Source organism: Anomaloglossus baeobatrachus, chromosome 7 (assembly GCF_048569485.1).
Source record: "Anomaloglossus baeobatrachus isolate aAnoBae1 chromosome 7, aAnoBae1.hap1, whole genome shotgun sequence".
NCBI lineage: Eukaryota > Metazoa > Chordata > Amphibia > Anura > Aromobatidae > Anomaloglossus > Anomaloglossus baeobatrachus.
Genome location: NC_134359.1, coordinates 42405805 through 42423733, shown reverse-complemented (window position 1 = coordinate 42423733; position 17929 = coordinate 42405805). Strand labels below are relative to the sequence as shown.

Here is a 17929-nt window from a genome sequence, read left to right as displayed (position 1 = left end):
CAAAAATAGTGTAAATTCCCCTTTAAATGTGTAAAGGAAACTCGCATGTATTATAAATCTATATTGAAAAACAAAAAACTTGTCCAAAAAATCCTTGTGAATTTCTGAGAAAAACTATTAAAACAAAAACAAAAGCACTCACTGTCTGCAGCAAGCACCTGGGGTCACATGACTTACATAGGAGAACCACGTGACTGCTCTATCAGGGACCGAACGTCACCTCCTGCGTCCCTCGCTGCTCTGCACGCTCCGCCCCCTGCCGGTCAGGACGCGCTGTGTCGGGTGAGTGCTAGTTGTAGAATGGGGGTCTGGACTGTCCCACTTGACAAGCGGCGCGGGGGGGGCGAAGTTTATCTATTTACGCCTGTATTCTTTTGTATGTATCCAACTTCCGGGTTCGGATGCACTGAGTTCCCTTCTGGTTATTCTCATCCCTTTTTGCTGTGCTCAGTTTATATTTCGGTAGTGAACCCCAGTTAGATAATCCAGCGACCCCCATACTTAGGAGTGAGCAGCCCCAATACTTTCTATAGAAAGCTGCTGTTACTAAGCAACAAAACATGGGGTCCACGAATTAGTGTGATGAATAAATGATAGTGATGTGTATTTTAGGGCTGATTCACACGACTGTGTCTCATAAAACAAGCGCAAAACGTCCCTCACATTGACCCATTGGTGTATTTAGGACTGTGGCTACAAGGCGACATGTCAGGTGGCCAAAAACTTATTTGTAGCCTATTGTCTGCATTGCTGTAGTAGAATAACAGCTAAATCGCCGACAGGTTGCATATAACCTGCACTGAAGTCTCTGGCAAGTGACATGGCGACCAGCGACAAAATCCCTCACATTGGGAAACAGTTGTGACTTTCAGTCACTATAGGAGAGCATTTCTTCCCGTGTCGCACCGCGATCTCAGTATCGCACGACACGTTACGCAAATAAGTCACAGCAGGAAAAAATGCAACAGAAATCACATGCAGAATTACCATGAATTGTCATGGTTTATGTTGTGGTATATGGCCATGGTGAACTTTATGGAGTACCACTAGTATCAGGAGACAATATGGCAACTCAGGAGGCTGTGAATAGAGCCCTTGTGAGCGGCACTGAGGCGTATCAATTTCAGTAGTATCTGCGTCATCAGGATTCACATACAGATGAATTCAATGTTGGAGCAGCCGTCATTCAGCGTCTGAGTCTTCTTGCAGCAGGCATGACGATATTACTAGTTCGTGCCTCCTGCGTGGAGCGTCCACAATGTCTGGAGCGAAGCACGGCATCAAGGGAACCGAGCTAGGAATTTGTATCCATTGTCAGCACTTATGAGTGGGGGGTGGTGGTGGTAAACTGTGGGGGTATCATGCTATGTGGAGGTATCTAGGTATGAGGGCATGTGGAAGTCATACTGTGTGTTGGGAGATGTGGGGGCCGTCATACTGTGTGTTGGGAGATGTGGGGGCCGTCATACTGTGTGTTGGGAGATGTGGGGGCCGTCATACTGTGTGTTGGGAGATGTGGGGGCCGTCATACTGTGTGTTGGGAGATGTGGGGGCCGTCATACTGTGTGTTGGGAGATGTGGGGGCCGTCATACTGTGTGTTGGGAGATGTGGGGGCCGTCATACTGTGTGTTGGGAGATGTGGGGGCCGTCATACTGTGTGTTGGGAGATGTGGGGGCCGTCTTACTGTGTGTTGGGAAATGTAGGTGCCGTCTTACTGTGTGTGAGAGGCTGTGGGGGTATCTAGGTATGAGGGCATGTGGGAGTCATACTGTATGTTGGCAGATGTGTGGACCATTGTACTGTGCTGTGGGGGTATCTAGGTATGAGGGCATGTAGGAGTCATACTGTGTGTTGGCAGACGTGAGGGCCATCTTGCTGTGTGTTGGCAGACGTGAGGGCCATCTTGCTGTGTGTTGGCAGATGTGAGGGCCATCTTGCTGTGTGTTGGCAGATGTGAGGGCCATCTTGCTGTGTGTTGGCAGATGTGAGGGCCATCTTGCTGTGTGTTGGCAGATGTGAGAGCCATCTTGCTGTGTGTTGGGAGATGTGGGGGCCATCTTGCTGTGTGTTGGCAGATGTGAGGGCCATCTTGCTGTGTGTTGGCAGATGTGAGGGCCATCTTGCTGTGTGTTGGCAGATGTGAGGGCCATCTTGCTGTGTGTTGGCAGATGTGAGGGCCATCTTGCTGTGTGTTGGCAGATGTGAGGGCCATCTTGCTGTGTGTTGGCAGATGTGAGGGCCATCTTGCTGTGTGTTGGGAGATGTGGGGGCCATCTTGCTGTGTGTTGGCAGATGTGAGGGCCATCTTGCTGTGTGTTGGCAGATGTGAGAGCCATCTTGCTGTGTGTTGGGAGATGTGGGGGCCATCTTGCTGTGTGTTGGGAGATGTGGGGGCCATCTTGCTGTGTGTTGGCAGATGTGGGGGCCATCTTACTGTGGGGGTATCTAGATATGAGGGCATGTGGGAGTCATACTGTGTGTTGGGAGCTGTGTGGGCCATCCTGCTGTATGTTGGGAGATGTGGGGGCCGTCTTACTGTGTGATGGGAGATGTGGGGGTCGTCTTACTGTATGTGGGGCTGTTGGTGTATCACACTGTGTGTGGCAATGTCTGGGAGCCATCCTATTGTGTGAAAGTGACTGCGAGCATAACACCATTTGTGGCTGTCTGTGGAAAAACCATCATAATGTGTGGGGTGCATCATCCAGTATGGGTGTGATAAGGTGACCCCTGGATGGATCACAACTGTTGCCAGCGATGACCGAATGCGGAGAGGGTCCCGGTCACCCCCTCGGCTTCCCTTAACCTTAATGAGATACAGACAGAGAATAGTGTCTGCACATAAGGCAAGAGAGTGTGCGCTCTGAACTAACGTTTATTGTACATACAGGTTTTTATCAAACTAATAGGGGCGTAGCTATGTTGTGTACAAAGGCATAACTTTCGTTTCTCGGCAAAGCATAAGTAAGTTTCATTTCTCCTTGGCTAAGCACAAGTCTTATCTGTCCTTGGTTCTTCTCAGTGTCTGATGGGTCAGTCTATGCTCTTTGCAAGCGATGTGGGTGTCTATCTATTCAATTTTAGTTAACTCTTTCCTCACAGGTGCATCATAGAGTCTGTAAATAGCTTTAAGGTCTATGATCCTCATACTGTATGTTGAGCGTTATGGGGGGCTGTGGATGTATTATACTATGTGTGGCAGTTTGTGGAAGCCAGAATATTGTGTGGGGGTGACTGTGGAGGCACCATACTGTGTTTAGTGGTCTGTGAAAGCCATCCATAATATGTGTGGGGGGTGGTGGGTGTATCGTCCAGTATGGGGGAATCATAGTCTCTGTAAATGGCTGTGAGGTCTAGGATATTCATACTGTGTGTTGAGCGCTGTGGGGGGCTGTGGATGTATCATACTGCGTGTGGCAGTTTATAGGAGCCAGTATATTGTATGGAGGTGACTGTGGAGACATCATACTGTGTTTGGGGGTCTGTGAAAGCCATCATAATGTGTGTGGGGGGGCATCATACTGTCTGTAAAGGCTGTGGGAGCTATTATACTACCTGTCTTGTTTATGTTGTCAGTACTTGTGGTGGTGAGGGGTAGACTGTGGGGACGTCACACCGCAGGTAACTGTGGGGGTATCTTGGTATGAGGGTATGTGGGGGTCCTCATACTGTGTGTTATGAGCTGTGAGGGCCATCTTACTGTGTATGGGGGGCTGCGGGTTTATCACACTATATTTAGTCTGTGGGAGCCATCATATTGTATGGGGGGTGGGGGGTGTATCATCCAGTGTGAGAGCATTATACTGTCTGTAAAGGGCTGTGGGGGCTATGATACTGTGTGGGGGTCCTCATACTGTGTGTTGGGAGCTGTTGGGTTATCATACTTTATGTAGCTGTGTGGGGGGATTTGTTTTGTTTTTTTATTATAGGGAAAAAGGGTATTGTAGCCAGTGAGAACAGTCTGGGGATTAATGCGGCAATCCATGTTACTGTACCTGTCTGTAAAAGTTGGGAGTATGTATTTTATTTGCTTATATTATGTGACCTTCTGTGACTGCGACTTTGCTCCTAAAAGCCTTGATACTGCTGAATTTGTATGTATTTTTTCAGCGGTGGCCTGGTGTGGTGGGGGAAAGGATGAGAAAACCCAATTAGGACTTTTGCTATGTGGCCTCATGATTTCTTAATATTCTTTTTGGTGAGACACATAATGAAAATAGGGGAGACTTACTAATCTAAAACAGAATTCTTACCTTTTTTGTGCCACAAAAATGTATTTTATGGGAAAATATACTATATAAGGGGAACTGTATGGGGGACAACTGGGTACATTATACTGTGAGGAAACTGTGGGGGCATCATACTGAATGGGGAGGGCATTATACTGTGTGGGATGCATTATACTGTGTGGTGCGACTGTAAGGGCATTATAGTGTTTATTAGTGGCAATTCGGGGGCATCACACTCAATGATGTGTGGTGTGACTGTGGGGGCATTATAGTGTGTATTAGGGGCAATTTGGGGGCATCATACAGCGTGTGGGAGGCACTATAATGTGTGGTGCAACTGTGGGGGTATTATTTGAGGGCATCATACTGCGTATGGTAGGCACTAAGCTGGGTGGTGCAACTCTGGGGGCATTATAGTATGTATTAGGAGCAATTTGAGGGCATAATAGTGCATGTGGGAGGCATTATGATGTGTGGTGCGATTGTTGGGCCATTATAGTGTATATAAGGGGGCAATGTGGGGCACCATAATGAGGCTTAGAAATCAATGTTGGGGCATCATATTATGGGGGTAACTAGTCATCATTATGTGTGTGTGGGGATACTGTAGGTACAAAACTGTATGTTGGGTTCATCATACTGTGCCTCCTTCTTAACTTTCAAAGTTGGGAGCTATGACCATGGCTTTGCTGAGAAGGGAGGGGGCTTAGCTGAAATGGACATGGTCTAACGTCACAACACTGTGTGCCAAAAAAGTGCTTAAAATTGCCAAATATTTGTATCACAAAGTAAGTCAAGTAATAGGCAGCGTAAACTATCAGTAGAGACGCTCCACAGTTATCAATCAACATGAATCACTATGATAAAGCTGACGCATTTTAAGCCAGTCTCATCTAATCTTACTCTGTACAGAAGGTAGTCATTGATAATGTGCCCAATATGAGTTTCCCGAGCCTCTACCCGGCCTGAAGGGCTGAGAGTTACATAGTGACATGGATCTCCTCTCCTGGGGATGAGCCGATCACAGGGGGGAGCTGCTGGCGCCTGCACATTTCCTCTGCAGGGAAGAAGTAATATTACTTGGCACACGCTGACATAGTTTTTGCCCATTAGAATGAAAACTGCTCTGTACAATGGCTGATAGCATGAGCTGTGACCGGGGAACCCCCACCAAATTATTTTCTTTGGCCCCACACCAAGTGAGCACTGCTCCAAAAAGTGGAAAAAGTGCAAGTAACTCACAACAGTACCAGTGCTGCATACAGTCCTGATGGCAACGATGGCAAAAACACTTTGGTACTGATAGTCTGATTCCGATATTATCACTTTTTAATCAGTGGGGGTCTGACATTGGAGAATGAAGGAGTCACAGCGCTGATGTTGCTGTATTATTCCTTTGCACAGCGGCTGTGCAGGGAAACTGCGGCACTGATATTAATGTGGTACTTGGTTGCGGTACTCTGCACAGTGAGGAAAGCATGGTGAAATAAAGCGAAAGGGTCCACATAGCTACATAAGTGCTGCCCCAGAGGTCAAAGCCAGCCAATGAGAGCACCTGTCCTAATAGACGATTTTACGATGAATGTAGTCAGTAGACATTGTCAAGCATACAGTGTGTCTACCCATATCCTGTCCACCGCCATTAACTTGAGAACGGCGGAAGCTATAGGTATGGAAGTGGTGTCTAGGTATAGTAAAGTAGCCATGCAAGGTGTCGATTCGTATTGAATTGATGATGCCCTACAACTTTGTAATTCACTTTTTTTCTCTCTCGTTCCATTTTAGAGATAAAAATGCTAACTCCGTTGTTTTCCACCAGGTGACGCTATAGGTGGTTTCATTGCGTAGTGCATGGCTACTTTACTATACCTAGACACCACTTCTATGCCTATAGCTGCCGCCGTTCTCAAGTTAATGACAGTGGACAGGATATGGGTGGGCACACTGTATATACACAGTAAGTATATTCCCCCTTAGAGCCTGGATTATGGTGGTTTAATTAATGAAGGGGCATATGATGTTAACCAAATTTTTTGTTCTTATTTTCCAGACTCGGTAAAATGGTGGAATTAATCCGGACACTATCGGATCACACCGATGATGTAAACAGCTGTTCCTTCTCGGACTCGCTCCTTGCTACGTGTTCTTTGGATAAAACTATCCGGGTTTATTCCATCGAGGACTTTGCGGAGGTATCGTTCTCACCGCTGCGGGGTCACACCTACGCCGTGCACTGCTGCTGCTTTTCCCCTAATCAGACCGTCCTGGCTTCATGTTCAACAGATGGTAAAACCATCCTCTGGAATATGTGTAACGGACAGATTCTGGCATCGTTGGAGCAGCCAGGCAGCAGCCCGGTTAGAGTCTGCAGGTTTTCACCAAGCTCCATGTATTTAGTTTCGGGGTCCGCGGATGGCTCGGTGGTCCTATGGAATGTCCCTTTGTTAAGATTTCACAGGTGTGTGCGCTAGATGGGTAAAATTGGTTATGGAAGCAGCTTAGTGGTCAGAATGTCCGGATGATTTTTGTTTGTTAGGTTTGTTTACAGAACGATTTAACTGAGAATCAGTCAGTGAGCCGATAGGGGAGTTTATGTCTTCTTTCAAGTTCCTCTCGGATGATTTATGACCGCAGACCACATCAAAGTTGAATGTGCAGGGAAACGCCAAACAATGCTACATTTTAAATCAATCCCAATTGCAAAAATTATTAATTTTTGCCCAAATACATACATTTAAGTACAAAAAAATGTCCTTGAAGGTGGATATCCATATTGGCAGAAGATATAACTGCAAGCGTTGCGGCTCATAAACTGCTCTGTGTGCAAACTCATTAATATATTCGGGTCATTTCAGGGGAAACGTTAATGAATGTCTGCTTTATGCTCTACCGTAGGCTGGCCACAATAAAGGCCACTCTACAATGTGCAGTTTTATCACACAGCACAGTGCCACAGATGTCACAAGGAGCGTGCAGTTGGCTACTGACTGCAGGAATGGCCACCAGAGATGTTGCCCGTGAACTCAATGATCATTTCTCTACCATTAGTCATCTCCAAAAGTGTTTCAGAGAATTTGGCAGAATATCCAACCGGCCTCACACCCGGGGACCGCGAGTAACCACAGCAGGCGAGCACCGCCACATCTTCACCTTCTGAGACCGGCCGCCCGGACAGCGGCTGCAACAATCCAAAGAATTTCAGCACAAATTTTCAGAAACCGTCTCCGGGAAGCTCATCTGCTGCTTGTGGTCCACATCGGGGGTCTCCACCCGACTGCATAGTGTTATCATAACCAACTTGAGTGGGTAACTGCTCACATTCGATGGAGCCTGGCACATTGGAGAACCTTTTATTTTCCGATGAATCCCGGTTCTCACTGTACAGGGCAGACCGTGTGTACGGCATCATGTGGGTGAGCAGTTTGGTGATGTCACCGTTGGGAATGGAGTGGCACATGGTGGCAGTGAGGTTATGATATAGGAAGGTGTATGTTATGAATAACGGACACAGGTGCATTTTATTGATGCCATTTTGAATGCCCAGAGGTACTGTGACGAGATCCTGGGGTCATTGTCGTGCCTCATCCACGACCATCACCTAATGTGGCAGCTGATAATGCACACGGCCCCACGTGGAAAGGATCTGTACACAATTCCTGGAAGCGGAAAACATCTTAGTTCCTGCATAGTAGCATACTCGCCCATTGAGCATGTTTGGGGCTATGGATCAATGTTCAAGATCCTGCCAATATCCAGAACTTCGCAGCCATTGTAGAGGAGTGGAACAACATCCCACAGGCCACAATCAACAGCCTGATCATCCCTAAGCGAAGGAGATGTGTGACACTGCACGAGGCAAATGGTGGTCACATCAGATACTGACTGGTTTTCTGCCCCCCCTCCCCCCCCCCTCCCCCGAACGACTCCAAATAATGTAAAATTGCACATTATAGAGGCCTTTATTGTTATTGTGGTCAGCCTAAGGCACGCCTGTGCAATAATCATGCTGGCCAGCCTATGGCACAGGTGTGCTATAATCATGCTGGCCATCCTAAGGCACACCTGTACAATAATCTTGATGGCCAGCCTAAGGCACACCTGTGCAATAATCATGCTGGCCAGCCTAAGGCACACCTGTGCAATAATCATTCTATCTAATCAACATCTTGATATAGCACACCTGTGAGGTGGACAGATTATCTCCACAAAGGAGAAGAGCTCACTAACAGATTTAGACAAATTTGTGAACAATATTTGAGAGAAAAAAGCTTTTTATGTGCATAGAAAAAGTCTCAGATCTTTGAGTTCAGCTCATGAAAAATGTGCTCAAAACCAATGTGTTGTATTTATATTTTTGTTCGGTGTAAAAACATTACATGTGAAGGTGCTCAAGAGAAAACGCTTTACCAATATTTGGTGTCAACACCTTATTTCCAGGCTGATTTGTATGTGTTTGTAGAAAAATAGTTTGGATCTTTAGTTTGATAAGTTCTGACAACTAATGTACTAAAGGGTGTCTGTCATCCCCAAACTGCAAATCGGCTACTTTTATATCTACTTAGCCCCTATAAAAATAATTCCAGTAACATAAATTTTAGTGGCCAATTTCTCGTGCACCCTTGGTGTGGTCAATCTATCAGCGCATCATTATGCACTTCTATATGCATGTTTAGCACTGTCCATCAGCTTGATTGGCAGCATTTGCTTTCACACACCGAGAGATCCTTAAACTGAAATTCTTGTTCATGCGCTTGCGCGGTGACACTGGAGGAGTCCAAAGGTCACAATGTCAATGAGGACATGCACGTAATGTGGGTGAGGGTACACACTGATCCCCGGCCTCCTGCCAGGCCGTGGCCAGTTTAGTGAGAGTGGCTTCAGAGAGGAGCCAGAGCTCAGAGCATGCACACACTGATCCCAATAGCATGCCGCTCCCAACATAATGAGCATGTCTTTCTGCTCCTCCAATTCACTGTGCAAGCACAGGAACAGGGATTTCACATTAAGAGATCACTCGCTGTGAGAAATTAAATGCTGTAAATGGCGTAACTGTGCAGGGAGATGTTGACCACACCATGAATACAGGGAGATGTTGACCACACCATGAATACAGGGAGATTGACCACACCGAGGGTGCACAGTGAGGTTGACCACACCGAGGGTGCACGCGGGGTTGACCACACCGAGGGTGCACGGCGAGGTTGACCACACCGAGGGTGCGCGGAGAGGTTGACCACACCGAGGGTGCGCGGAGAGGTTGACCACACCGAGGGTGCGCGGCGAGGTTGACCACACCGAGGGTGCGCGGCGAGGTTGACCACACCGAGGGTGCGCGGCGAGGTTGACCACACCGAGGGTGCACGGCGAGGTTGACCACACCGAGGGTGCACGGCGAGGTTGACCACACCGAGGGTGCACGGCGAGGTTGACCACACCGAGGGTGCACTAAAGTGCTCTCATTTACATAATGGATTAAAAGTGTTTTTCTTTTTTTTTTTGTGCAACTATATTCCGGAAAGGTTTGCTGCTTGTATGATTTTTATAGGGATTAGGTCCCATATAGTTGCTGAATTTGCAGTTCGGGAGTGACAGACTCCATTTAATCAATAATCCAGATGTAGAAAGTTATGAATATATTACACTATGGCTTTTTCCTTGCAGATCGGGCCAGGTGAAGGATGGCTCTCTCGTGGCTTGTGCCTTCTCCCCTGCTGGGAATATTTTCATCACCGGTTCTTCATGTGGAGATCTGACAGCCTGGGATGAGAACATGCGCTGTCTGTACAGTGACAAAGCTCATGACCTGGGAGTAACGTGCTGTGACTTCTCATCCATACCAGTAACTGGTCAGTAAAGAGAGGCGGTCATCAGAGGAAAGGAAGTTTCAATGTATTAATATATTTAATAGAAAAACTTCCCATTCTATTTATTAGCGGGATTAACATCAAACTGACGGGGGTCCGACACTTGGCAGCTCAGTACCTGGAAGTGGCCTCTCAACAATGTACAGACCCTCTTATGTCAAGCCCCATATATTGTGCACATCTGGTCAATGATTGTAGGGGTACCTAGTGATAGACCCCCACTAGTCTGATATTGACGACCTATCCTACAGATAGGTCATTAATAGGGATGATCGAATACCTTAAATATTCGGCTTTGCAAATATTTTCCGAATAGGTCGCCACTATTCGCGATTATTCGATGTGCAATATAAGTCTATGGCAAACCCGAATAACAACTATTCGGGCTTCCCATAGACTTACATTGCGCATCGAATATTCGTATAGCGGCGACCTATTCGTCGGATATTCGCAAAGCCGAATATTTGAGGTATTCGATCATCCCTAGTCATTAATATTTTAGTCCCAGTCAGCCATTGTGTAATTAATAGTGATGGGCGATTAGTAACTATTCGTGTTCGGATTATTCGTAACGAATCCCAAAGTTCTATTCCGGTATTCATCACCAATAACAAACCTAATGCAAGTCAATGGGGAAATGGAGCATTTTTCTTGCCATGACGAACACTGGAATAATACTCTGTAAGCATTATCCGAACACCAATAGTTACTATTCGCCCATCTCTAGTCATTAATAAAGCAACTTGATATATAATTCTTCACCAGTTTCAAGATCCTTTTTGGTGATCAGTGAATAGAAACAATACTGTGCAAATTCAGAGGCTGAAAACCTAGAGACCTAGAACCTCTCACAGCTGAGGATTTGTTACAGTTGTATCCAGTCTCCTGTCTTGATGATGTGCCGCTGTGTATCAGTCTAGTTTCTTATTCGCGGATGATTCATTTAGACTGGATACAGTTGCAGCAAACCTTCGGACCCTTGGGGTCTGTGCATTCAAGACTTACCCACTTTCCAATTTCTGCAGTAAAATTCCAACAGCAAAAAAAACGCTGCAAATATACAGCTGGATTTGCCACATATATCACTCTTTGCATTACTAAGGCTATGTTCACACTTCCGTTGTTTTGCTTCCTTCGCAATCCGTCGCCTTGAGGAAATACAGTATCCTGCAAAATATTTTTCAGGGACCCGTTTTTTTCCCCATAGACGTCTATTAGCAATGGATTGTGACTGATGGCCTTGCGTTGTATCCGCCGCATGACAGATCAGTCATTTAGTGACTGTCAGTCGCTGAATGTAATGTTTTTTGGAGCGGCAAAAAAACGCACTCCGCAGGTGTCCGTCACCATCCGTCACAAGCTATAATGGCTGTCTATGGTGCTGGATTCCGTCATGCTCTACTGAGCATGCCCAGCATGTCTGGAACACCCACTGTTCACAAACGGATTACGATGGATCCGTCAAAAAACGGACGCACAGCGGATGTAACGGACGCGACGGATCAGTTTTTTCACAGGATTCCTGTGAACCGAATCCTGTGAAATAGCACATCCGTTGCGTCAGTTGATATTTAAAAAACGACGGATCCGTCATTGTGTCGCAACGACGGACCTGACGGAAGCAAAACAACGGAAGTGTGAACATACCCTAAGAAATGTACTGGATCAGCTGTCGTGCTCTGGAATCTGGGAAGGAGATGTTGATTTTTTGACATTTTGGACAACCATATGTACCAGTTCCTTGTCATCCTACAACTAAAACACCCCTAAAGCGTATAATCCCTGGCTCCGACCCCATCAAACGCACCTTCTCCCTTACGATAGATGATGATGTCTCCTCCGGGTCAACTCGCCCCTCTTTTATTTTCTAATTGGGAAAGAAGTCTTGCTATTGCCTTTGATTAGGCTCAACTTTCTAGACTGTACAGGTCTCACAGCTCCTCCATGTCTAGTCGTTTTCAGCAAGCGGTTATATGGCCATATCAGGATGGTATTTGGTTCCCATCAAGCCTCCTGCACTGATGCCCGTTATCTCCCTACAGGGCTGAGAGTACCTCTCTTGCCATAGCAATGGGTAGTTAGGGGCCTCGGGTGGCTTCTAAATTTTTTCTTATCTTTTTTTTTTTTTCTTATTTTATTTTTTTATTTTATTCTTTTATTATTGTATCTGTCAGCAGGCTTTTTCTATGTAATCTGTTTGCTGCATGATGTAGGGGGCTGAGACCCTGATTCCAGCGATATTACTTTGCTGTGTTTTATTTTCAATAAAATCAGTGTTTTATCAGAAGGAAATTATCACTACAGGTCAAGCTGTCTCATGCCTCCTGGTCCAACCACATTCGCAGCACAGATTAGCAGCTATAGATCAATATACAGTGTACACAGAAAGCTGCCAATCAGTGGTGTGGGCGGGATTATACACAGCTCAGCATTCCGAGCTCTGCTAGATCTGCAGCAGAGGAAACTGTGATTATATCACAACTGCTGCACCCAGTAAACTAAGCTGTGGATGATATAAGCCGGGCTGCTGGATTTTATGCTCGGTGTGTATAATCTGGATGACACTTTTGCACGCTGCTGTTGTTTTTGACATTTTTGTTCTCCTCCAGACACAATACGTGGCACCGAATGCTTCCAGATGGCGTCTTGTGGTCAAGATAACGAGATCAAAATTTGGCTGATATCAGTTGGAAGTGAGAAAGGTGATAGCAATCCACGAGGATAAAGCTGCGTAGTGCGGGGGCGCATCCGTCATATCATTTATTTCTATTTATCTTTAAAGGTTTTGACATGAGATGCAAGTTGACCCTCAGCGGCCATGCAGCCCCGGTCTTGTCCTGCGCCTTCTCCAGTGACGGGGAAACCATTGTCTCCGGGTAAGATTTTTTTCCTTACAAGATTTGGATACCTTTTTTGTTTTTTTTTTTTATTTACTTAAATGCATTTATTAGGCTAAAAAATAATTTTGCAATTAGTTTTCATTAAGAATGTTGCACCAATTAACATTTAACCCTTGTCTAGTACCCTGGGGTTAATGTGACCCCCATGCAGATTGGTACAACTATTGATTTTTTTTCATGGTATCAGACAGGGGTAAAGGTTATTTGATTCCCCCTCTTATTGCTGGCTGCAGAATGAGCTAACTAAGAATCTGTCAGTGAGCTTTTTCTGAGGGGTGAGTTATGACTTATCTATAGTTGCTGAACTCCTATCAGCTGTTTTTTCTTACCACACCAATTATCTCTTCAGGGAAGGGGATGAACTCTAGTGCCTCCTATTGGAAGTAGCAATCCTAAAGGTCAAAAGTGGTTTGTCAGTCTCCGCAAGGAGAAAAGTTTCCCCCTTTGACCACAGGTTACATGAAAGAAGAGAAGCTTAGTAAAGACAGATAAGAGTTACAGACTAAAGCTGGGTTCACACATAGCGACAACGACGTCGCTGTTACGTCACCATTTTCTGTGACGCAACAGCGACCTTGTAAGTCGCTGTTATGATCGCTGCTTAGCTGTCAAACACAGCAGAAGCAGCAGCGATCATAACCACACGCGTCGCTGTGCTACATGTGCAGAGAGCAGGGAGCACACACCGCTTAGCGCTGGCTCCCTACACTCCTAGCTACAGTACACATCGGATTAATTACCCAATGTGTACTGCAGCTACATGTGCACAGAACAGGGAGCTGCGCACACCGCTTAGCGCTGGCTCCCTGCTCTCCTAGCTACAGTACACATCGGGTTAATTACCCGATGTGTACTGCAGCTACATATGCAGACAGCAGGAGCCGGCACTGGCAGCGAGAGCGGCGGACGCTGGTAATGAAGGTAAATAACGGGTAACCAGGGAAAGGTCTTCCCTTGGTTACCCGATGTTTACCCTGGTTACAGCTTTCCGCAGCTGCCAGACGCCGGCTCCTGCTCCCTGCTCGCTTCATTTCGTCGCTCTCGCTGTCACACACAGCGATGTGTGTGTCACAGCGGGAGAGCGACGACCAAAAAATGAAGCTGGACATTCAGCAACGAGCGGCGACCTCACAGCAGGGGCCAGCTCATTGCTGGATGTCACACACAGCGACAGCGACGGGACGTCGCTGCAACGTCACAGAAAATGGTGACGTAGGAGTGATGTCGTTGTCGTCGTCGCTGTGTGTGACACCACCCTAAAGGCCCTGTCACACACAGATAAATCTGCGGCAGATCTGTGGTTGCAGTGAAATTGTGGACAATCAGTGCCAGGTTTGTGGCTGTGTACAAATGGAACAATATGTCCATGATTTCACTGCAACCACAGATCTGCCAAAGATTTATCTCTGTATGTGACGGGGCCTTTAGAACCAACTCGCTGGCAGATTCTTAGTTAACACATTCTGCAGCAATAGACTGTGCAAAATGAATAATGAAACTAAAAGGAAACATTATTTTCAGTCCAATATACATGTATTTAAGAGATAAAGGTAACCTTCCCAGAAGGGGTCCATATCTTTCAGTAGGATTCGTCAGAGGAATAGGACGTGGTTCAGATCAGATTTATAGCCTTTTAATCATATATTCAGGACCTATTAAGGGATCCTGTCAGATTAGATTTCGGTCAGCTATCTGACAGACACGGACAGAGAAGGGCCCCTGTGCAAATACAATATATGGGCCCTTTGCAGCTCAAGAACTCATAGAAATGCCCAATTCCACCTGCTTTTTAGGTTGGCCTGGGCCCCCCAAGCTTTTGGGCCCCTGTGTCTGGTCGTGTAGGTTGTAGGATGTCCATGAAATATATATATATATATATATATATATATATATATATATATATATATATAGATAGATAGATAGATAGATAGATATATATACACATATAAATTTATTTATATACACTGTTGAAAAAAATAAAGGGAACACTTAACACAATGGTATTTTAGTGTTCGCTTTATTTTTTTTGAGATATATATATATATATATATATATATATAGATAGATAGATAGATAGATAGATATATATTTTGAGATATATATTGGATCCTATGGGTACCATTATCAGATCTGTGTCAAAGCCATCCATATAAACAGAACCTTTCAGGATGATTTATTAATCGAGCTAGTGGTATGGCTATATACACTGTGTGTGTGTGTATATATATATAATATATATATAATATATATGTAATCTATGTATGTGTTTGATACCCTGGCAACACATCAGCCTTTGATACCAGACTTGTCTTTAGCGGCCCCAAAAAAAGGGGGTCTTTTATTGTCCACTATAACCTGTGAGCCCTCGCGGGCAGGGTCCTCTCTCCTCCTGTACCTGTCTTTGCCTTGTATTGTTTATGATTATTGTACTTGTGCCTATTATGTATACCTCTTTCGCATGTAAAGCGCCATGGAATAAATGGCGCTATAATAATAAATAATAATAACCTTTCATACTGTGTAGTGTAATTTTACACAAGGACACTAGAGGGCAGCAAACCATTCACTGTATCTTTTATGTGTCCTAAATCGTTAAGTTTCTGCCCAAAAAAATCTCGGGAATAAAAGTTTTATGTAGATCCTTTATAGGTCCCATAGGGTGAGTTACCCGGTTATGTTCGGTCTGTACTGAGAAGTGTAACTTGTTCTTAATATTTCATTTTATTCTTTTTACAGGTCCGTGGATAAGTCAGTAATTATTTATGGGGCAGTAAGTAAATTATTTTTTTTTAATCAATTTTAATAGTCTGTAAAGGAGATGGTCACCTTTTATCTTCTGAGATGTTGTTAAAGATAGAATTGATAAAGGATCTGTGAGCGGAGACTCCACCAGTTGCCAGAATGAAGGCCGATCTCTCGCTTATGCTGCTTTGTTGAGACAGAAATCTGACATATTCCAAATTACTGCAAGTAAATGACTTCCTATATCACAAAGCCATGAAATCAAACCATTGTGTTTGCATCTACCACTAGGGGGAGCTCTTTGCACACACAGATACTGCTGGGTGCCAGTTGTGTAAATCTGGGTGCAGAAGGACAGGTACTTTAACCCCTTCTTGTCTGTAATCACAGGGGATGTATAGATCGATCTCCTGCTACAACTGCCAGGATCGAAGATGGAGCCACATTCACATGTTGAGTATTTGGTCAGTATTTTACATCACTATGTGTACACCAAAATCAGAAGTGGAACAATCAGACGAAAAATACAATAGAAACATGTGCACCACTTCTGCATTTTTGGCTTACAAAAACTGATGTAAAATTCTGACCAAATAACTGAACATGTGAACGGGGCTTAATTCTGGCTATATAACCATGGTCAATAGCGACCCCTTATATCTAAGCCATTAGACAGGTGGACGGGGCTCCCTCCCTTTACAATGTAATTGCTGGGGGCGCTGATGACGACCCCGACAGGCGCAATTCTCTGCTATACACAAGTTTTGTGGTGCGTTATACAAGCAGCTGCATATTCTAGTCATCTAGCAGGTCTAATATACTTAGAAAAAGTTTTGAAAATTTTTTAGAAAAAAGTTAAAGTTCAAAAAGTTTCCAATATAGCATATAAAAAAAAAATCTAATGAATAAATAATAGTTTTGCATAGTGTTATCAAAGTTCTATGACAAAGCAAAAAGTTCATTGGGTCAGAACATCGCACTGAATCCAACATATTTTTTTTTTTTTTTTTTTGCAGAAATCCGGCTGCATTCTGCATATCCTGACACATCACACCCGGTGGGTAGACCCCAGCATTTACTATGTGGTACGGATGTACATTGCAGCCTGACTGACGCTGCCCGGGCAGGGAGGAGGTCTCCAGCACTGACCCTACCGGGACGCACTGTCCCTACCGGGACGCACTGTCATGTCAGGAATGTGCACTAGGTGTATGTTATATTCTCAGCTGCCAAGAGACAAACAATAGGACATAGTGTTCTGTGTGTGTCATTTCTTCCTGCAGCTGAGCTCTATACCAGGGCGCAGCACCATGTGTGTAATATAACAGGGTGGCATTCCCTCGGCAGGTATGTGACGGCCTGTGCACTCGCTCCAAACCAAAACCTGCTGGCAACAGGCTCTATGGACAAGACCGTAATGATCTGGAAATTGGGAAAAACAAGTACCGGTAATTCACCAGGTAAGTTCTTACCCAAAAAATAACCATGGGGGTGATTTACTCAGACTGCAGTATTGTCCTCCTGGCGGAAGCTAATGTGCGGCAGAATAAAATAGGACTAATTTATTACAAAGTGTCACTTTAAAAAAATGTACCAGAATTTAAAATCTTTCTGCTCCCAGAAGAGGTAGATTTGGTGTATACTATAAAGGTAATCTAGAGTACAAATTATAATAGAATACTATAGGGTCACCCTCCGCTAAATTTTTTGTTTTTTCTTGGTCTTCAGCATTTTTTTTTCTTTAAAATTCAGCTTGCTCTATGTATGGTGTTACTTTTATGCATTCTCCCATAGGCGATAGGAATGCCCTCATCGCCCGCAACAAGATAAAACTGATTTTGGTGCAGCTGCCAGTCTAATAAGTCAGGAACTGTCAGTATTATCATGCTCTGTTACTTGGCATCCGTTATTTTTATGTGGGCAGTTCCTCTCAGCATTTTGCCAGCACTATAGGTGTGGGAGAAGTCTTCCCTTAATTTCCCCAAAATTCAGGTCATCTCATTGCCTGATGGTTTGCCTGCCCTTAATAGAAAGGTCACATCTGTTTATACCTCAATGCAGACGGGAAAGCAGGAGCCGAAAGACCAACTCCCATTTTTTTTGTAGGGAGACAAAGACTAGCCCTCACTTCCTGTAGAGACAGAAATGCCCCCCACTTCCTGTAGAGAGACAAGCCCGGCCCCCCTTCCTGT

At 45.0% G+C, this 17929-nt stretch overlaps 1 protein-coding gene across 1 annotated transcript in view; it reads left to right on the top strand.

The window, feature by feature from the left end:
- The first annotated feature begins 218 nt into the window (after positions 1-218).
- Positions 219-17929, top strand: part of WDSUB1 (WD repeat, sterile alpha motif and U-box domain containing 1) — a 33452-nt gene continuing 15741 nt past the window's right edge. Inside the window, exons 1-8 of the mRNA XM_075318824.1 lie at positions 219-282; positions 6282-6689; positions 9893-10077; positions 12705-12797; positions 12878-12971; positions 15732-15765; positions 16754-16794; positions 17085-17197. Coding sequence (XP_075174939.1) covers positions 6292-6689; positions 9893-10077; positions 12705-12797; positions 12878-12971; positions 15732-15765; positions 16754-16794; positions 17085-17197 — 958 coding nt within the window. The 5' untranslated portion in view covers positions 219-282; positions 6282-6291. The remainder of the gene's footprint in view (positions 283-6281; positions 6690-9892; positions 10078-12704; positions 12798-12877; positions 12972-15731; positions 15766-16753; positions 16795-17084; positions 17198-17929) is intronic.